Here is a 22,711-nt window from a genome sequence, read left to right as displayed (position 1 = left end):
GTGCTCATGCACTTGTGTGTGTGTGTGTGTGTGTTAGAGAGAGAGTGAGAGACAGAGAGAGAGAGAACTAGTGGAGAATAGAAGCACAGTTTGAATGAACATCCATATCAGGAGAGTCATACTGATAGGTTGTATACATAATACCTATGGAAACAGCAGTACATGTTATAGTTTGGTACTTTCCTAGGTGGCCAGTTAATACTAACTGCTTATGTTGTGTTGTTTTTTTGCGAATAATAATCTTATGTTCCTTGTTTTTGTCCTTGTATTTGCTGTCCTTTTCCATGTTTGCAGTGTTTTGTCATTCATCTTTTCTCTAAGTCTAGTCCAATTAGTTGGAGCACTCAACACAGCACGCAATTGATGAAGGTGTGTGCAGTGTATTTGCTCAGCTAAGAATATCACAATGAATGACTCACTTTGATTTCAAGACATTGAATAATGATATCATTGGAAAAAAAAGGGGGAGGTATTCTTCATTTTCCATCTCCACCTCCTCCCGGTCTGTGGGGTTACCCCAGATAAAAGTCATGCTTGAATTTATCTCTAAATTAAGAGAAACATGGAATCACATGCAAGTCCTGTGAAGTGCACTGACCTGAAAATGCACTGAAGGTACACATAGAAATATATACAAATATGAGTTAAAATGCCGTTTTATTGTTTATGCATGCTTTCTACTCCAACAAAGTAGTTACAGCACTAATGTCCTACTAAGGGCTGTGAAAATATAATATTGCATTTCTATGGCCATTTTTTTTTTTGAAAACTTTGCTGTACATCAGTTTGGCATGCTATGCTCTGGAACCACTGGTCAAGGGTTAGGAAAGACTCAATAAATTAAACTATGATTTACAAGTGGGTAGGGCAGTTAATTAATGCTGAAAGTATCTTACCACATGAGTCATGAAAGGTTTTAGAAAACACTCTCAATTAACAAATGATCCCAAGGTGGAGTTTGAAATGCACTTGTGACATTCATGTGTCATAGCAAACTCACGCAATGTTGGTGTAAACAGCTGCTCAGTCGAATCTCTGGATTCTTTGGAAAATGTACTTGAATACCTTACTCACAATGCAAGACACATTGTGTGTGGTTTCGAACCCAGCGCAGGATTAATGATAATTTAGGAGAAACAAGGCCAAGCCAAATGACAATCACTGACTTTTAATAATCTTTTCAAATAAAGTCCAACAGTGCATTGTGTCAAGGCAGACTGTAATATCTTTATCTTGTGATTTATTTTGCTGAGTTTGTTTGAGATGTCTCTCTCTCTCTCTCTCTCTCTCTCTTTTTTTATTTGTATAGATAAATTTCATAAATTAAAATATATAACTTCATTTTAAGAAGTTTCCAGTGCATTCATTAACTGCATTTGCACTTGTGGGTGCTAATTTATATGAACACTGAAAAACCCTGACGATAGTTAATTAGACACTGACAAACTGGGTGTCTTGTATAACCATGTGAAATTATCAAACATCCATGGTCATGTGAGATGCTTATCACATTGACTGAGAAGACCATGTGAGAACTAGTGAGCATCTCAAAGATAACTCTTATCGTGGGTATAGACAGTGGAGAGTGGTTTTAATACTGAAAAGTATCATTTTCTTTGTATTCTTGCTTTATGGTACTGCAGAGGGACTCTGCTGTCCAGAAATCTTTCTTCCTTCTTCCTTGTATTTCTTGGACTATGAAACCTTTCATATGTAAACTAATGATCATTATTCATTGCACAAAGCTTCCTTGAGGCCCATTGTGTATTCTATGGGGTGAAAGGTTGCATTTCCTGATTGCTTTAAAATGGGAGATGTCTGCAGACAAGCCTCACAGTATCATTATGATGGGGGATGAGAAACATGGTGAAGTCAGGTAATCAGACATGAAATTGTCAGTTGAGTTAAAACGATTTCCATGAAACGGCTCTTTGTAACTCTCTCATATTTTAAAATGAAGTTATTCTTAATGTGGTATAGGTAAAAATGTAAGAGAGACATCAGAAGAAGTAATAATGGCCTAATTTTTTAATACATTAATTTTGGGTGAATTTGAGGTAAGTCTAAATTTGTGCTACCCTTTTAAATGTATACAGCTTACATGCATTAATATCAAATAAATTAATTAAGAGCAATACAACTTTATGATTACTTTATTGTACTGCTGTAAACACTGCGGTGAAAAGATAACATGCAGTCTTTCTGAGACGTATTTCATAAAGATATTTTTGTTTGTAGCCAAATCTGTTGAGTTGAGTTGAATGTGGACATGAAAGCCATAAATAATGTAAATATCGTTAAGATTATTATTGTTGTTCATGTTACTTTATTCACTTCAAGAAATTTTGCAGTTTATTTCTTTTAAATACAAAATGAGTAATTCCAACCTGTTAGCTAACTGATGGTGTTCACACAAGTGTAACACAAGTATTTTGTTGAATTTTAATTGATGAATAGTTAAATAACTGTTATTTAATTAACTGATATGCCATGTTGTCAGTACAAATATACGTTTTTTCTGACACCACGCTAAGAGTTTCTTTGCTTCTTTTCTTGTTTTTGAAAAACAGGAGGGCATGGGATGCCTGTAGAGAGGTTCCTTTAATTCAGGATGAGCAAAAACCCAGAAAGCGTTTCCAGTTTGTTCAACGATTTTGCTGTGCTGTTGTTGGCTTGCTTGTGTTTATTCTTGCAGTTTGCAGTAAGGTAAGCTGCAAGAAATGTATTATTAATCCATTATTATACGGTGCCTCAGAATACTGCAGAAAGTTACGTTGAATTGAATGGGCCATTCCCACATTGGGAGGTCCTATATTTCTTGGTACTGACCGCTGATGAAAAAAATAATGACCGCTGGGGTTTTGTGCCTCTGATTCTCATCTTTCATATCAGTGGCCCGTTCACTTATCGTAACGGAAATTCGTGTTTATTTGTATCCGACAGTAGTGGCCCTTGTTGTTACAGTAGCGATGTGGCGAAACCTTGCGTAAAAAATGTTTCTACGGACAATCAAAGACTAGAAACGAATGGGGACATCAACTTCCTCCGAGATGTGCCATTGGTTCTCTCAAACTGCACCATTAATGGAAGCACTCGATTTAATATCAATAAACAGAATGCTTAGCCTGTTAATCTGCAACCGTTCGCTGTACTCCGGTGTCCTGTTCGTCCTGTCGGGACTTATTTTTCGATAATGACCGGCGGACAACACATTGTCCCTTACATAACACCTTTACCTTTACGTTCAGCTTTCATTTGAAATACAGTGTATTTGAAACAACATTAACATTTCTTTAACAACACCTAGGAAGGTGTTTCAGATACACTGTATTTCAAATGAAAGCTGAACGTAACGTACTGACCAGAATATAAACTGAACTGAAAACAAAATTAAATACGCGGTGATAATGACTTGAACTTACTTGTTAATGTGATTCTTTATGTTGATTCAGTCATCATTTCTGCTTTTGGTGACACTGGGAAACAATGCCACCGTTACCGTACCAACGAGTCAAAAACCCAGTGCTCTCCTCAGCATTGGTTGTACTTTGGTTGGACCGAGTGTTTTACTCCTGATAAAGAGCCTCTGGAAGTTCATCTTCAAGAGTTCAGTAATACCAAGTAAAAAGACTGTGCTATGGGTGAGTTTAATTATACTGCAGTAATATGGCCTCTTTTTCTGATTATCATTCCACTAAGCTATTTTACAAATTTGGGGTGGTATTTTTATTATTTTCTGATATTTTTCCACAAGGACTAAAACTGATTATGTCTTAACCATGGAATTCATATCTATGTAGTTCATATCATTGACAGAGTAGATCATAGTATTAGTTAATGAATAAATTAGTTAATGAGCTCTGGATAGTAAATAGTACTGCAATATATATGTAAAAACCTTAATTTTCTATTATTATTACTGCTATTTATCATGTGTTGTTACCAAAAATGTCTATGATATCTATATGTGTACCACTAGAGCAACAGTACTGTAATTTCTTTTTGTTAAACTCATGTTTCATTGACTCTGTTTCAGGTGGTGAGCATAGAGTTCCTGGTTGCCATTGGAACTGTTCTTCTCACAGTTGTTGCCATGCCACATTTTGATATTGTCACCAACATAATGCTCCTAAACAGTGTGAGCGTCCTTTCTGCTGTGCTTCAAGTGGCAGCTGACTGCCTCGCCAAGGAGAGAAAGAGATTCATAATGCTCCCTATCATCGCCATTGTCCTCATTATTCTCGGTTACGTTTTGTTCATACTCAGTTTCCTCCTGGTGGAGAATAGCACCTCAGAGGTGGTTACAGCTGTGGCACTAGCCATACTGGGCACGTTCTTTGTCTCTTTAAACTGGTGGGAGAACTACAGCACCCTTTTCAATGTTGGCTTCCTGAACAACATCTCTAAGGACATTGCGGGATCTCGTAATATGGTCTGCATCCTGTCAAGCGTGGTCAGAATCCTCATCACAGGAACTGTGGTTGGAGCCTACGTGCCGCTGTACGGCTATGACTGGTACACTATATCATCTCTCCCCTCAGACGTGGGTGACATCATCCTTGGCTTGGTTGTCATCCAGGTTATTTCCTCCGCCATGTGCCACTGGTTTGTGGTGGTGGCCTGCAAGATACATGCCTTGCGTCGTAGTTTTGTCGTCCCAATGTATTTGGCTTCTGTGACTGTTTTAGCCTTTTTTCTGGTTCCAGTAAGCATCTATTCTCATGGTGCAACAGAACTTCCAGCAAATGTAAGCTATTGTCAGAGCCTCCAGCTACCTGGGTATGAAGGTTTCAACACCACCTGGTTTGAGGGTTTGATGAAGGACGTCACTCGCACGCTCTGCAACCGTGAGATCATTGCAGAAAAGAATGTGACCGGATTGGCTTTTCTGGGCAGCTTGGCCCTCTGCTGGTGGCTGGGACTCATATTTAGTACACTATACATCTGGTATCTGAGGATCAAGCGCATTGAGAGAACCCAAGATCTGTTTGTTCGACGAATGTATGAAAGTGCATTTCTGGAACAGTCCATGCTGCTCAACACTCGGTTCGAAATCAGAAAGAGGATTAAAGAAAGATGGTCAGTACTTTGGTAATTGTTGAACTGATATCCAAGTAAGACGGAAACATCTGTTTTGAACAAGTCATTCAAATCTTAATTTTTTCCCCTTCACCAGGTCCAAAGAGCCAGTAACAGTGTATCTGTGTGCAACAATGTGGCATGAGACTTATGATGAAATGATGAAAATGATCATTTCAATGTTCAGGTAAATGTACTTTACATCTGTCTGTCTGTCTGACTGTCTCTCTCTTGATATATGTCTCCCTTTCTTTATGTGTGTCTGTACTCATTTCTGTTGAAGTACATTACTGTTTTGTTTCTTTTTTCACCAGGTTGGACAAATACAGGCCAAGGAGAACCGCAGCCAGTGATGCTATCTTTGAATTCCATATCTACTTTGATGATGCCTTCAAAGATGTAGAGGACAGTAAAGAGAGGCATGTTAATGAGTATGCTCAGACACTGGTGGAAGTCATCAGAGAAGTCTACATGTAAGCATTGTGGAATCCCACATTATGAATTATGAAATTCATTATGAAATGTTCATTATTCAATGGGTTAAAATTGTATTTCTGAAGCAATGCAGTAAAATGATGCACATATTATATGTTTGTAATTTTGGCTAAACCATCTGGCCATGACTGGTTTCTCTTTAGATCAGTCGTCTTAACTATATTTGATGTTTTAATAATTATGCTTTTTTGAACGTTAGTACTTTCAGCTGTGAGGATCCATGCATCTTCAAGAAATGTCCACCTCTTCCCAATCAGAAGATCATTCGGACCCCCTACGGAGGCAGGCTGGAATACACTCTCCCTAAAGGCAACGTGCTGATGGTTCACTTCAAAGACAAAAAGCGGATCCGTCACAAGAAGAGATGGTCTCAGGTAAGAGTCTATTTTCACCAGTACCATAACTACTGATGGTCTCTAAATGTATTCAGTATATTTGTCTACATATGACATAATTACTTTTGGCAGATTATGTACCTCTATTACCTGCTTGGCTGGAGACTGAACAGAAAATTCTTTAAGATGTCTGAAGAGGGTGGAGACAAGAATGCACTTAACGAGGCTCTGAGGGTAAAGGAGGGGGTTTGTTACCATACACCAGATGACTCTGTTTTATTCTACAATGGCTCCTGTTACATGAGACTACCAACAGCCTAAGGTCTGACTATGTCTGAAACTTTTGCGCAGAAGGAAAAGGAGAACACGTACATCCTGGCCCTGGATGGGGATACAGATTTCCAGCCCTCTGCTCTGATGCTCCTGATAGATCGTCTTAAACTCTATCCAGATGTTGGGGCAGCTTGCGGACGAATTCACCCCACGGGCACAGGTAGGCTTAGCCATCCGGGCATGCAGACACCTATGGCTTTCTAATGAGGTTAGAAGTTTCATCTGCAAACACACACAAAAATAAAAACCCTAAAGGATTTACAACCACAAGGTGTGACACCATGTCCTTGGTGTTTACAGGGCCCATGGTGTGGTATCAGAAGTTTGAGTACGCTGTTGGCCACTGGATGCAGAAGACAGCAGAACATGTGTTTGGCTGCGTGTTGTGTAGCCCTGGCTGTTTCAGTCTTTTCAGAGGGGCTGCTCTCATGGATGACAACGTCATGAAAAGATACACCACCAAGGCCACTGAAGCCAGCCACTACGTACAGTATGATCAGGGTATGCCTTGAGGGAGAGAGATCAAGGGGGAGAGAGAGAGAGAAAGAGGGAGTTTCTTGATTTGATTTGGCTGAAGATCAAAGGCATTTCAATAAAAGAACTGAGATGTTCATTGGATCTCTCTAACAGGTGAGGACCGTTGGCTATGTACACTGCTACTAAAACAGGGCTGGAGGGTGGAGTATAACGCAGCTGCTGATGCCTACACCAATGCCCCGGAGGAGTTCAAGGAATTTTATAACCAGAGGAGGCGTTGGGGTCCCTCAACCTTAGCCAATACCATTGACCTGTTGGGCTCAGGGAAGATGACCTCTGAACGGAACAGCTCCATCTCCAGACTTTATATTCTCTATCAGATTGTTGGCACAGGGGCTTCAATCCTGGGCCCTGCCACCATCTGCCTCATGATAGCAGGTACAGATACACAATGCTGTTCCTAATTTTTGAAGCGTTGAAGGAATTTTCATCCTGTTTCAGTGTACTTTTTCAAGCAGAATCTTATACACTTAACACTTAGAAGGAATGGGACATGGTCCCTAGGGTTCACTTTCAGGCTAGTTACTAAATTATTTTTCTTTGCTGAAATGATCATTTCAGTGCCAGATTTTCTCATTCATAGTATTTATATCATGAATGCACATTATGTTTTTAATGTTTTGATCTTTCTACAGGGAGCTTCAACTTCATTTTCAATATCCAGCCCAATACTGCCCTTCTCCTGGCCACATTACCCCCTATTGTTTACTTGGGCCTGTGCTTCAAGCTGAAAGCGGACAAGCAGATAAAAATAGCCGGTGTAATGAGCATATTATATGCGTTTCTGATGACTGCCACCATTCTGTCCATTATAGGTAAGTGACATTCTGGAAATAATTTGTGCTTTCAACTTCTTTCGTGTTTGAAGATGATCATTTTATTCAAGCCAATTCATTCACACATCATACACAAGGAACACATATCTAAGTAGAGGTGTTATAAAGATGTCCTTCTTTTCTCTTCTCTTCTCTGCTCCTCTTTTCTCTTCTCCTCTCAGGGAATATGGTGGAGGAGCAGACATTTATGACTCCTGCTGGCCTCTTTTTCATCAGTATGATTTTGATTTACGTTGTGACGGCAGCCTTACACCCACAGGAGTTCTCTCTCGTTATCTACGGTTTTTTGTACTTCCTCTGCATTCCTAGTGGGTACCTACTGCTCACCATCTATTCTATGGTAAACATGAACAACGTTACATGGGGAACCCGTGAGACCAGTGGCCAGGCCAAGGCTCAAACAGCTGATGCCATTAAAAAGCAGTTAATGCAGGTTCGATGCTGTAATTGTCCGTGCTGGGGCACAGCCAGACTCGTGACTGAGAGTGAACCTGAGGTGGAAATCATGACTGAGACGGAGGAGAAAAACTATAGAATTCATTGTGACTCATCAAAGGAAGAAAGGTAAATTTATGTTTTGCCATGTTCTTTTAACTCTCCTAGACCCACTCTGTAAACCCCATAGTTTCCAATTCTTCAATGTTTCATATTCATAATTCACACATTAATTACTCAAATGACCAAGATTTGGACAACAAAATTCTTGACACTACCCCTGTTCTCTGTTTTTGAAACATGATTATCTGCTGTCCCTGCCGAATATACACACTTCGAATCCCTGCCGAGTATAAACACTTCGACATGCAAATGAAAGCTCCAATCACCATTACTGATGTGTATCACCTGCTTGTTTTATTAGTGCAGGGCTCTTTCAAAGTCTATAAGTCTGTCTTGATCTCCAGGACTCTAAAATCCTGAAGAACTGAAAAAAGACTCCAGCTTTCTATGTTTATTTCACATTTTGCTTCATATTTTACATTTCCACCTAATTCTACTTCTGTGATACACAAACAAAACTAAACAAAATAAAACAAAACAAAGTATAACAAAACAAAACATATTTTAGATTTTGAGTCTTACCAGTGCAAATATTGTACATGTAAATGTTATGAATATGCAAGTTTACACTGAGAGATTGTAATGAAATCTGACACCAACTACGACATGCAGAAAAACTGCTTTCTGATGTCTCCAGAGCTAAACAAAGAGGGTGTGAGTCAGTCATCCAGCTCTCTGTATAATCTAACATTCTTTCTTGATCAAATACACACCCATTTGTGGGGTAGCTCGCTTCATGTCTGTGTTTACTCATTGTTTAAATTACTGTTTTAATATGTTACCACCACATCCATCGATTGATGTGAAATGTGACAGCCTTAATATATTTCAGGCAAAATCTGAAACTCACCTGTTTCAACACCCTGTGTTTATTTTTGCACTGCAGGCTCAAGGAATTCCTGTCAGCTGAGAGGCCACCCCAAAGTGAGTCAAGTGCTGAAATTCTAATTTTATTCACTGACTAATGCCCACAGTCCATAATGACAAATCACAGTCAGTACAGTACAGTAACAGTACAGATAATATAAACTGAGGCTCAACACGTGAGCTTTTGTAAGTCACGTTATTTTTTGTTTGTTTAATTATGTGGAGGTAGTCGTTGTAATTGATTATTATTCTAATGTTTCTATTTCAAAAGGTTGGGTTGCTCAACTACAAATGAATTCTTGTGACTTCTCATTGGACGAGGACTTGCTCTCTGAGGTAAAAAATTACTCTAAAATTGATGTAAATATTTTTTACATTATTTGAATAATTTATTTAAATCTTGACAGTCGTATTTTTATTATACTCTGATATGAGGTAATTTAAGAACACAGTCTGTAAGTCCCCTTCACTCTTTCCCAGGATGAGACAAAGTTTTGGCAAGAGCTACAGAAGAAGTACTTGGAACCTCTGGTGGAGGACAGAGAACAGCAGGAAAAAATGGCAAGAGATCTAAAAGCCCTCAGAGACAAGGTATGAACAGTTGTAGGAGTATAAAAAGTCTGAGAACATTACCATGGTGTCATATGTAAAATGTGCAGAGATCCTTCTCTTGAAAAATAGAATTAACTGATAGAAGTTTCACTAAAGGCAGAGAGAAAGAAAGAAACAAACAAACAAAGAATATTACGTAGATTCAAGGCACGCAACTAAGTGATTCCACAGGGACCTAACTTGTGCTTTCAAAAGTAGTCAAGGCCTTTCCTTGGAATTTTCCTTGACTCTGGTTTTGAGTCCTTGGTGAGTCATTCTAGTCATTGAACTTGTTTTGATAACTGTTCCTTAATTTGCTAAAATCCCAAACAGGTTTTTTTTCATTTCCCCTTTACAAGCACATGAACAGTGAACTGCACACAGTGTGCAAAGTTTCAAACTTGCAAAGCAACTCACAAAAACCTCACCCAATTACATGAAGATGCAACATTTCAACGCTTAAACAAATGCTATGCCCAGAGCTATTGTCTCAGAATGTCCCTATCCTTAACTTCTGTTATTATTTCCGTTCGTAGGTGACACTCGTTTTTTTCATCTGTAATGCATTGTGGTTGGTGGCAACTTTTTTTCTCCAAGCCATCGGGAATGCTGTCTCCATACCAATCCCAAAGATATACGCCAATGGGACAGTGGTGAGAGGAGAGACCATTTCCATTGATCCAATAGGATTGATGTTTCTGCTGGGATTTGCCACATTAATGGTAGTGCAGTTTCTTGCAATGTTGTACCACAGGTAAGCACGTAGGGTTATCTTTTCTCAGCAAGTTCTTAATCTGTGTAATGCACATGTCATAGATAAATGTCTTTTTGCAAATGATGTACAAATTCCTCGTGAGTGATGTCATTGCGAGGCACTATACTGCAGTATCTGTGATGTAAATCTCTGTATTTGTGTCTCTTAACCCTCTTTTATTTCCATTATTTTGTTTTTATAGAATTTATACCCTGATCCATTTTGTGTCATACATTGCCACGGAAACCAAGGCTGCCAAAAAACATGAGAAAAAATTATCTGGGCAGAGTGCTGAAAGTGATACACAGGTGAGCTTCTATCTGATACTATACATATCTTTTTTATTTCATTGCAAAAGCATTTTTAAATGTTCAATCCAAATGTTTTACATTTTTACCCTTTTACTGTAGGTCTCAACAGCCCTGGAAGCTATCTATAAAAGTGAAACGATGGGACAAGAGACAACCATGTACTTTCAGAACCCTTTAGCCATGAGAGATTCTGTAACTCTGGTATGAGTTTGCAACTAAAGAGGCTAAAAACCCCAAACCACTCTCCATTGTTTTATACTGACGATTGACTGGTGACTAGGGATTTACAGCACATGCAACATTTCTTTGTGCTTCCCTATCATTACAGAAAACATTAAAAAAAATGTGCACAATGTGACATTGAACCTTTTATGTGAGAGTAATGTTGATGTTTCAGTCGCTATATATTTCAGATACAGATAACATGTTGTAATTTATTGAGCAATCTGTGAAATATTCAATTGTATAACATACACTTGTACATTACTTGAAATATTGTCTTTTTATTGTGAATGAAATGCCTTTGTTATTGTATATTAATGTATTTAATGTATTATTTTGTGTTTTTTTTATGTGGTGTCATGACTTTTTCTTTATAGTAGTTACACTGGCGATTAAGTAATGCAAACAATACAAAAGCACCACTGTCATGTGGAATCAGAATGATTAACCTCAAGGCTTGTGAATGACGCAGCTCAGAATATACCTTTTTTTTTTTTTACTTGACTCATGAAGATAATTGACAATATACTGTCAAACAAAACAAAAACAAAGCAAAATAAAAACAGGCAAGTAACACAAACATTGCTATGCTGCTGTGACCACTCTGGCATCTTGTAATATTTAATATTTATTAAACTGTAGACCTGCTGCTCGGGTTTTAAAAAAGGTTTGCAAAGAAGAGTGTCAGAGAAATGTTTTATAAAGGTTAATACTACAGTTAGGGCTCACAGTGGCGCAGTGGGTAGTGCTGTTGCTTCATAGCAAGAAGGTCCTGGGTTCAATTCCAGATGGCCAGTGTCCTCTCTGTGTGAAGTCTGCATGTTCTCCCTTCCACAGCCACTGTAAGGCAGGTGAAATAGAGACGCTAAAAATTGCCCCTAGGTATGAATGTGTTTGTCTGTGTGTCTGCCCTGTGATGGACTGCCAACCTGTCCAAGGTCTTTGCCCAGTGGATGCTGGGATAGGCTCCAGCACCCCATGCTACCCTAATTAGGCTTTGAAAATGAATGAATTTTATTTTTTTCACCTGCCACACTGTCCTCTCAGATTACTATTGTATATGTACTGGGGCATCATTTGATCAGCAAACCAAATCAGAAACTTAATGGTCGTATGCCCATGCTGGACTGGGGTGTCTCCCTAGCACTGTGGGTTCACTGGATATACTGCAGCCCCCAGTCCACAGCAGAAGTCCACCTGGAGTTGGTCAGTGCATGCCGTTTGCATTTTGTCTTTCTCTCTGTATCACTTTCAGTATCTCTCTCTCTTTGTGTGTATGATTGTGTGTGTGTGTGTGTGTGTTAAAGAGAGAGAGAGGGAGAGAGAGAGAGAGAGCGAGAGAGAGCGAGCTGGTGGAGGTAGAAGCACAGATTGAATGAACATCCATATCAGTGTCAGTCATACTGATAAGTTGCATACATAATATCTATGAAAACAGCATTACATGTTGTAGCTTGGTACTTTCCTAGATGGTCAATTAATACTAGCTATCATGGCGGCCCAGCTATTCAGTTGGCATTCTTTTTGTTTTCGTTAACTAGTTATCTCGCTAGTTTTAGACAAACTGAGGAAAAACGAGAATGTGTTTTTGATGAAATACATTTCATTGACATAGCCTATTTGTTGTTTGCCAATTAATTTGTGGTGAATATCACACACCATGAGAGAGGCTGCCCTGAGACAAGTGGTCATTGTGTTATCCAGTCGGTGTACAGTCTTTGTGAGTAAGGTTTATTTACTTTGACCCAGTATGGATAACTCAAAAAGGCAATCAGGTTCATTATACTATGAGGGAGGAGACGTGGTTCCATCCCTAAAATATTTTTTATGAACAGAGTTAATGATCAAAGACAGAAAACAATTAAATAAAAATGGCAAAGTTATACAAACACCATACATGCACTTATTAATAAAAGCTACAATACACACAGTAAACCAAAGCGATGGTAAGGCCTTGCAGCTCTGATACTCTTGGACCTTATCTGTAACCTTAATCTGATGTACCTGGTGGTCATTTTTTTTTCTTTCAGATCATGGCATGAGGGACGCCTGCTGTCCAGTAGCATAACTTCTCTTTCCAACATTGCCACTTCATTGGGGAGCTCCACGAGGGAAGCACTCGTCCTTGCCCCGAACAGCTGCCCTACTTTACAGAGAAGACCAAAGGCCTCATCTGATGGATGGTAAAGAGCACCTCTCTTGAACTTTCCATCACAATAAAATACTGCATTATCCATCAGGACTCTCATTGTTGTCCGTAATTGCAACCTGGCATTTCTCACAAACTGTAGAGTTGCTGATGACCTTTTTACCAATGTATCCTGTGAGGTGACACAGAACACAGGTGTCTGTTTTCGTTAATTCAGGTGCTGCTCTTGGCTCCGTCAGCTCCTCCACCCTCAGACCAGGGCTATGGAAGCTCTCATTTGTGTCCAGGAAGTCTGCTAAATGGTCACTGCCATCCTCCTGGTAGCTTCCAGGTCCTTATATCCGGTAGTGGAATTTGCTTTTTCTTGGAGTGTTTTGTGGCCTGTTATGCCTTTAGTGAGGTGGATTTTTATTGCTTTTTTTTTTTTTTTTTTTTTTTACAGTGTCATTTCCCCACCATATCCCCCTTTTATTCTTTTAGTCCAATTGTATTGTATTGTTACTTTTGATATACTTTTGTTTTCTTATAAATACCAATATCACAAGCAACTTGTAGGTGTCATGATCTCTCTTTATTGTCACTGTACTTGAGAGGTGTGGCATTCCTGTCTCAGGCAGTAGTAATGACACAGTCTAAGTCCCTTCTCTGGGCTTCGAGACACTCATAGAGCTGGTCATTCAGAGGGTGACAATTTAGATTGTGCTCCTAATTTTAGGCAGCATTGTAATTTCAGTGTGTGTGTTCCCTCGCCAGCAGAAGCAAGGATGCAGAGGACAAGAAAGATGTGGGGTATGACTGGGGTGGTCACAGGAGGTCTTTTTGTATTTTGTCTTAGGTCTCCATGAAGGAGCCCTTTTAGGGACGGAGGTGTTACAACCCTCAGCACCCCCAGTAGTCCTGCAGTGGCAGTGCAGAGGCTGTGGTGGTAACAGGGAGGATAAATTAATACAGTTAATCAATTCTATTATTTATTTAAAACCTAAATTTACGTCAGCCTTCCTTTTTATTTTGCGGTCTCACCAGCCATGCTGTAACACGTGTTACAATTGTTTTCTTGAATACAGTCGGTTGTCTAGTATATTTTGCACTATTGACCAAACTTGCTTATTTAATTTGAGCAGTTATTGGAATTCGTTGATATTTATTTGTCATGATACCTGCTTATGTTGTATGTGACGGTCTTAAAATAATATCAGGGTTGCCATCTTTGTCTCATCAAAAACCTGGACACTAACGGACTCAATGCCCACTCACTACCACACTCCAACATCAGATGTTTGACAGATCTTCGACAGTGCAGGTAAGTGATGTAGGGTATACTAGGGTATAGTGACTTTTTTGCGTCAGCTCAGTCAAAGCAGGCAAATCTTACGGACCCAATAACATGCTGTAGCTGATGTGTAGTGTCTGGCCAAAACCGTTTAATATTGGAAATCCCCAAGAAAGTGACGGAAGGGAGATTTGCGCTAAAAAAATTAAATCAAACTACTCGAGGATCTTGCGTTAGGCTATGTAATGTATGCTAACATAATGTATGTTAACATGAACGAACTCTTTCCCTCCAAAAATAAAACTGAGACAACTCGTAAACTGATTAAGTTGTCACTCCGCCACTCCACATACCAAACTGACATTAATAAAGTTCAGAAAGGCGGAAGAAAGTGTGGGAGCAAACAGCGCATTTTTTATGCTCCCGTCTGTTATTCTACTGTTGGTCAACCAGACGAACACGGTAATAATGAATTAAGTTAGCTTATTTAGTACTGTTGTACTTGGTTTTACAAGGAAATGAGAGACACCGAGTATTTGTTTCTTTGCAAAGAAACAAACTTGTTTTTGAGCTTTGTGCTTGAAACGATTTTGTGTCTTCTAGTTTTCACGGTGTTCCATGATAATTCAGGGAAGAATAAATGTAAACGTAGATATCACTAAGAAGCTTTATGAAAGGCAGTAGCTTGAATACACCACTAGGTAGTGCTGTTCTTCTGTCTGTTCCCCTGAGAATCAGCAATTGTTGCAGTTCGTAGTTCTGAAATTCGTTCCATATAGGATGCCGTTTTATTTAAGATGACTTCCACTACCCTGTAAGGTAAGCATTTTAATGGCGACCTACATTATCATAAAATATCAGAACTAAAACCACCTATCCAGTTAATCTGTTCACCTGTTGCGTGTATTAAGATGTTAAGCTACAATTCGGTGTGGTTTTGAGTGGTGAGTGCTTGTATTTTACTAAAATATTGTCTGTAATGTTGGCTAGTTAGCTGTGTACTGGTCGAGCATGTCTATAGTGGAAATAGTGCGGGATGAAGCTCTAGTTTTATATTTCAGTCGGTAATTTTTTGCCACGCAGTCAGGGCTTCAAACCAGATTTTTTCCCCAGTGGGTTCATTAGGGGCAGAATCGGTATTTTAACGTTTCCTGTTTTGCGTTCCACTTTAAAATTATTCGCGATCCGGTTAGAACCAGATGAAATACCGTTTAATAACATTCCATGTAGGACTGTGTGACATGCAGGGGTAGACAGTAACGAAGTACATTTACTTGAGTACATTTTTCGAGTATCTGTACTTTACCTGAGTATCAGTTTTTCTGGAAACTTATGAGTTTTACTCCACTGCATTTGAAAGACAAATATTGTACTTTTGACTTCAATACATTTCTATGAAGGCTCTCCTTATTCATTACTTTGAAGCGTAGCTTTGAAGTCAGCAGCCGAATTTTCTTTTCTAAAATGTGATAGGCCATATTGTGTTCGTCGCAGGAGTAAAACCAATCACAGTAAACTATTCCTATGCTGTCCATCAACTTCGAAGTCCGGGCTGCATTTGATTTTTATAGATTTGCCCGCCTAATTGTCGTATTGGGACCGTCGTTACATCTGGTTTTCAAGCTAACTGGTTCCTGGACACGTTCATGCACTGTATCCACCTAACTTTTTTGTAGGTGGCTGTGATGTAGTGCTCACTGCTCACTTACACAGCTAAATCACGTTCCCCACAGTAGATATGAGATGCGATTTGAAAATCACAAGTAATATGTTTGTGAATGTGTGACGAATCTGGTGACAGAGGCAGACCACAACTCACTCACTCATTATCTAAGCCGCTTATCCTAATTAGGTCGTGGGGTTGCTGAATCCTATCCCAGCGCTCATAGGGCAAAAGGCGGAAACACCAGGACAGGTCGCCAGTCCATCACAGGGCAGACACACATTCATCCAATTCGCCTATCCTGCATGTCTTTGGACTGGAAATCCACGCAGACATGGGGAGAACATGCAAACTCCACACAGAAAGGACTCCCGGCAGCCGAACCTTCTTGCTGTCAGGCGACAGCACTACCAACTGGTGCTGTTAAGTGCCTTGCTCAAGGGCACACAGCTGGGCCTGGGAATCCGGTCACAAGCCCGGTTCTCTAACCTTTAGACCACGGCTGCCCACATTTATGCGTCCAGAAGGGGTGGTCAGCATGCAGGTGTGAACAGGCCCGTTCTCCCCCCCTTGAATTCCTGAAGTGTTACTTTAAAATAATAAAATAATAAATAATAATAATAATAATAATAATAATAATAATAATAATAAAACCAAATATAATCAGCCAGTAGTTCTTTAAAGTAGTAAAAGATAATAAATAGACAGTAATTACCACTAATAAACCCAGATAGAAGCATGCCAGTGGTTCAGTAAAATAATAGAAGCTAATAAAAGACAATGGACACACTGGATACAGGGGTTCTGGATTGCGGTTGAGACCTTGGTAGCACTCTATTGGCCCAATGACAACTCTCATCCCTGCTTCTGTACACCACAGTGGCTTCCAGCTCCAGTATCTTACAGGGTGGGGAAAGTGAACTTAAAAAAAAAAGTTCCACCACAAAAATAAATAACCTGAAACTGAAAATAATATATATTCTTAAAATAAAGATTACTGTACATTTAAATTAACTACAGCACCCTTAACATATGACTTACTGTGTGCAAGACTTTGAACTGGTTCAAGGAAAGAAAAAAAATAGAAACAATCGATATTCTGCTAGGAACAAAAATGAAACTAGACACTTCATATTTTTTAATGTTCTAGAATGGAAACATTTATTTTAAATAACGCTAACCAGTTAATAACGTAATTTTTTCATTCTTCTATTTGTTAAAACAAATTGAAATATTTTCTGCTTGCAATAACATTGGTGCAGAGTTTACTTCCTGTCTTCCTCTGAACATCACTCATGTCTTCAGATAACGGACATAAATTTACCTGTGGCCAGCGGTGATGTAGTGTGAAATTGAAATGTGGTGTGGTCTCCCTATTTGCAGGTAAATATTATACTATGCACCTTATAAACTGTTGAACTTAGACATCGACTTCATCAATGTTTGATAGCTTCCATGTAAAGGGAACCAATGTTGGAAATGGCTAGCTCCAGTTAGGCTAAACATAGTATGCCCCTCATAGCCTACTAGGAAGCTTGTCAACTGCAGCATTAAAATTACATAGTTTGTCATTTTTGCCATTTAACATTTGTGACTGACAATGATTGCAAAACAATCAAATGACGGGGAAGCCGTAGCAGATTTTGGCCTGACGACAGATTGGACTACGATGCTTCTAGTTAGTGATGCAGTGTGTTTTTGCAATGTTTTGTGACATCAGCGATAGAGACCATAGAGTAAAACATCTATCAATAGATATTTTTATACCTTCCAAAAGATACATGTGATCATGTCACAGAGGTGGACAAAGTACACAACTCCATTACTTGAGTCAAAGTACAGATACTCCTGGGCAAATATTACTCCGATTCAAGTGAAAGTTCTTCAGTCAAATTTTTAATTGAGTTAAAGCACTGGAGTACTTGCTTTTAGAAATACTTATGTATTCAAAAGTACATTTTCTTTTTGATGTCAAGGCATTGTTGTATTGTTGCCACAATGCATTTACAGAACCTAATGACTCTGAAACGACCCACTGAATGCACTGACTTGCTTGTAGAACCTGTAGGATGAGAAGCTTGTGGAATATGCTATTAAGCCTACAGAAACACAGTTGAATCGACAAAAGGAAAGCCATTGTCGTTTTCATTTTTTAATGCGAGACCCCAGCTCACCCCTCACTCCACCTGACCCCACCCTCACAAAACAACATGGCAGTGTTCTGAAACAGCTCTGGCAGTGTGTGAGTGCGTGTGTGTGTGTGCGTGTTCTGTATAATCAGAAACAATTAGTTTTTTATTATTATCTTTTTCATCATCATCATCATAATCATTATGATTAAGCAAGTATACAAGTTCAGTGTTTAAAAATGAGAAATGAGAAACTGACCATGGAACATTTAGTGTTTTTACATACATTTCTGAAAGGACTTAAGTCAGTAACGTTAACTCGGCATTTTGCTAGCTATTAGTATGTGTCAGCAGTGGATTCACACAGGACCCAGTGCTATGTCCCAACTGGTTTCCAAGCTAACTGGGTCCCGTACACGTTCACGTACTGTATGAACCCCAATGCTCCCCGGGCGCTCACCAAGGAAGGCTGCGCACTGCTCCTGCGTCTGGTGTGTATGTTCACTACTGGTGTGTTGGATAGGTTAAATGCAGAGGACATATTCACTGCTCACTGTTCAGTGTGTGTGTGCAATCACTGAAACTTAACTGATTGATTATATCTGTGAAACTACTGTTTTTTATTTGTTTAATTTTGTTTTATTTCTTATTACTTTTCACCACTCTCACTACTCCACTATTTTAAAGAACTACTGTCTCACACTTAATATGTGAATTTTAGCACGTTTCGCATGTGTTTGAAAAAATGATATATGTACTTGCATGCATGTGTACTGTGTCATTGTTGACAAGCGTTTTGTGTGTTGCAGTGGCTTGGAGCCCAAGACAAGTTTCCCTGTGGGGCAATAAAGTATACCTTAAACGTAACCTTAACCTCTCCACCCACCTCTACTTCTCCACTGTTGTGCGACACCTGAGTGGTGAGGCCAGAAAACTGGTCCTGAATCTTCCTCCTCATGACCAGACCCTTGAGAAAGCATTTGAAGAATTGAGGGCAGAGTACAGTGACACACAAGGCTCCTTAGACCCATTAGCTGACTTCTGTGAGTGTAGCCAGAGGTCAGGAGAGTCCGTCTGCTCTTATGCTATACCACTGGGGGCAGCATTGTGGGCTGTGGAGGAGATTCAAAAGGGGGGCAGGCCTTTCCCTGATGGAGAGAGTAAACTCATTTGGCAGTTCTTAAAGGCTTACTGATGAAGTGGTATATGCAAGAATTGCACCAATGAAACCCAGGCTCTTGACCTTCCAAGAGCTGCAGGCTGAACTCCGAAACCTGGCAAGAGAAACTAAAAAGTTCCAGCCCCAGCACAAAGTGAAAAACACATATGCTCAGGTGCATGTCACATCAGAGTGTGGTGCAAATATGAAGGCAGAGAGAACAAAACATACATCCGAGTTGACAGAGATATTCAAGAAGTTAGCTATTAACCAAGAGGAACAAATGGCCAAGTTGTCTCACCTATAATCGAGAATAACTTCTGCTTCCCCTGCCCCCCCAGTATTTCCAGATTCCAACCCAGCCTAGGCTTGCCAATCCTAGCCTTTGACCCCTGCAGAGGGGAACACACCTCATTCAGCTCACCCTTTAAATGCTTAAGGCCCATGGTGTCCAGGGCAACCATGGGCAAGCAGCAAGGCCCCCATCCACAGGTGAAAAAGACTGGCACTGGAGGAGAGGAAACCCCATTAGTGGGTCCCAGGAATGAGAGGTAGGCAGAACTGGCTCTCAAGTAACAGCTACCCAATCTTTCAGAATCAAGATGACGTCATCATAAGCCAATCATTACATATCCCCCTGCCCCATTTAAAATAAGGGCTGTCCTCAAACCATAACAGAAAGGAAACTTATAGCATACAGGTTTTTGTGCAACAGGAATGATAAGTAGGGTTACATAAAGCAAAATAAAAACAGCTGTACATCTATTGGTATATTCGCCTGTTCCATGCTACTATAGTCCAACTTTCCGCAACCAGAACAGCAGGTTTTCAATTTGCACTGAATCAGCAGCTTCAGAACTCTGCACTCTTGCATGAAAGAAGACTGCAACAACAAAACCTTGAGACACACAGGAATTAACAATATTGCCAGATCAAAGCAGTATGTATTGTTACATTAACACATTCAAGAATTTTCACCTTCTTAAGTCAGATTGCCAAAAGAAAACCATGAGGCCTACAGACGTAGTCTCTCAAAACAAAGAAATGTAAGGCCTGAAAATGAAAGAAAAAGAAACACAACACTTTAATACTCAAATTGAGAAGCAAAATTTGGATTTGTCCTCCTATTAACATCCCTGCGACAGGTAACCCGTGGTGTGTGCCTAGAGCGGAGGAAGTATGAGTGTGTTTGCATGTGCACAGGCTGTGGGTGTGTGACTTGAGCATCAGTGTGATGTAAGAAAAATTTCACAGGGGGCGTGATCACAGGCGTATCAGCTGAGGGAACCTGAACCAACACTGCTGGCGCAGTCATGATCTGGTCATGGGGTCCTGGTTCCCCAAACATGAAGTCAAATCCATACTCCTCCTGTTCATCAGGGATATCCACTACTCGGTCCTGTACATCAGTTTCAGCACACCCTATATCCTTTGTCCCAAGTGAAAAAGGTAAGCAGTTTACAAACATGGCAAACACCACTCGGCCCCATCCGGCGCTCTAGTCAGCTTGTAATTCAGGTCTGACATCACTTCAGCTATCCTGTACAGGCCTTTGTGGACTGGAGACTGGAGTGTTGTAGTGTTTCTTCTGTGTGGTGTGGTTCCTTGCCAGAAACCCTCTCACGTGGTCATACGCCCCCTGCAAGGTAGAAGTAAGCTCCATCTTGTAATCAGAAACAGAGTCAGCTGTGCACCCAGGGCTTGGTGACATCCCTAAATCCAGGGGTGTGTTCAGGTCTCTGCCATACAAGAGAAAAGCTGGGGTGTCTCCTGAACTCTGGGGTGGAGCCGTCCTCAGTGTGAAGGAGATCAAAAGTAAGTGGAGGTCACAGTCCCTATGCTCTTGTCCAACGTAAGCACGGATTGCAGCCTTGATAATAGAGCTTGTGGTCTGAGGTGAGGGCAGAGACTATTGCCTCTAAGAAGTCACTCACGAACTGGACACCCCTGTCCGAGTCCAGGTGTGTGGGAGCCCCGTGTCTTGCGAACACCTCAGAGATGAACTTGCGTGCTGTAACCATTTCCATGGCCTCCTGAACAGGACAGATTTCCACCCATTTGGTAAAATAGTCAACGAAGACTAAGATGTACTCATTCCCACAACAAGACCTAGGGAGGGGACCCAGGAAATCAATACCAGCAAACTCCCATGGGTAAGTAGCCACCATCAGTTTTAGGTAGCCTCCAGGCTTCTTGTTGGTTGGCTTGGACGGCTGGCAGATCACACAGGACAGGACATACTTCTTAACATCCCCCCACATACCTGGCCAGACTGGCCTCTGTAAGTGCCGAAGAGTCTTGGTTATGCCCATGGAAGTATCTCTGCAAAGTGCCTTCTGGTACATAAGGCACTGGCTCAATAATGCCATCCTCCAACATTTTGGAAATCTGCTCCTTTCTTTTTCCAGGTGAATGGACGCATCTGTATCAAGGGTTGTCTTCAGTGAAACCTGATTGACGATCACCATTGATGTTAGTGGAGTATTCTGTGACCTCCTTTTGCTGTTCTACACAAAATTAACTGTGTGAGAGCCTTCTGTCTGTTGTGCACTGGTCCCTGACTCTGTTCTCTTCTTAACATCACGGGTTCTTTGCAACCTATGTGGCCGAGCACCAGAGTCACCCCTGGGGCCCCCAGAAGTGCTTGGGGTCTCCTGGTCTGACTTAGGAATTACAGCCACCCCCCTGCCAGGCTCAGCATTACCACCCTGCCTATTTTTCCCACAGTTCCCACAATTGTGAGCGTTGACACCAGGAATCAAGCATTTGCAGCAGTGTAAGTCTTGGCGCAACACCATCTGAAGGCCCGCGGAGTTTCTACTACAAGAAATGGTCCCTAAAGCAGTGTGCAGTTCATGGGTGGTCAGAAGTGGCTCCGTTAAAGTAGTAGGTGTGGCTGCATGAAGGGCTAGATACTGATCAGAGACATACTGGCAGATTACTTCAATCTGTTCCTACTCAGAAGGCGGTTACTTTAGTTGCTGAACTCAGTCACCAGGTGGGTGACAAAAGTGGGGAGTGACTCATCTGAAGTTTGAACTCTGTCCAAAATCCCTCTCCAGATTTTCTCTGCATTGTCTGTTGGCAGGAATTCCTGTCAGAAAAGATCTGAGAAATGTTTCCATGAGAGTAGGTGGGGTTGCATGTGCAGAATACCACTTCCGAAGCCCGCCTGAAATGAGGTATCCTGCACATAAACTCGAGTTCCTCTCTCTTAACACTAGAAGCGCCGAGCGCTGGTCATTTGACCGCTGTGACGTCTTACTAAGAAGCGCCGTGCTGGTTTGACCTACTTATACCTAGAAGCGCCGAGCGGCGGTCATTTGACCTCAGTGACCCCAAAAAAAATTAAATCTTTGCACTCGGTCAAATTTCAGGACCGTCCTTCCACGACTTTTGCTAGATTTGTGCATTTTATCACCC

The 22,711-nt window shown here is 40.6% G+C and overlaps 1 protein-coding gene across 1 annotated transcript; it reads left to right on the top strand.

Annotated features, from left to right (window-relative positions):
- The first annotated feature begins 1,814 nt into the window (after positions 1–1,814).
- LOC115826704 (chitin synthase chs-1-like) lies at positions 1,815–19,324 on the top strand. Its single transcript, XM_030790588.1, has 20 exons — positions 1,815–1,876; positions 2,571–2,706; positions 3,453–3,641; positions 4,037–5,079; positions 5,177–5,266; positions 5,394–5,552; positions 5,774–5,948; positions 6,042–6,143; positions 6,261–6,402; positions 6,543–6,743; positions 6,873–7,157; positions 7,415–7,594; positions 7,777–8,179; positions 9,060–9,097; positions 9,501–9,631; positions 10,168–10,385; positions 10,588–10,693; positions 10,796–10,897; positions 13,285–13,411; positions 18,939–19,324. Exons 1-20 carry the CDS (start codon positions 1,815–1,817, stop codon positions 19,322–19,324), a joined length of 4,275 nt encoding a protein of 1,424 aa, XP_030646448.1.
- Positions 19,325–22,711: the final 3,387 nt, after the last annotated feature.

This window comes from Chanos chanos, chromosome 13 (assembly GCF_902362185.1).
Source record: "Chanos chanos chromosome 13, fChaCha1.1, whole genome shotgun sequence".
In the NCBI taxonomy this organism is placed as follows: domain Eukaryota; kingdom Metazoa; phylum Chordata; class Actinopteri; order Gonorynchiformes; family Chanidae; genus Chanos; species Chanos chanos.
This window is presented reverse-complemented; position numbering and strand designations above follow the sequence as displayed.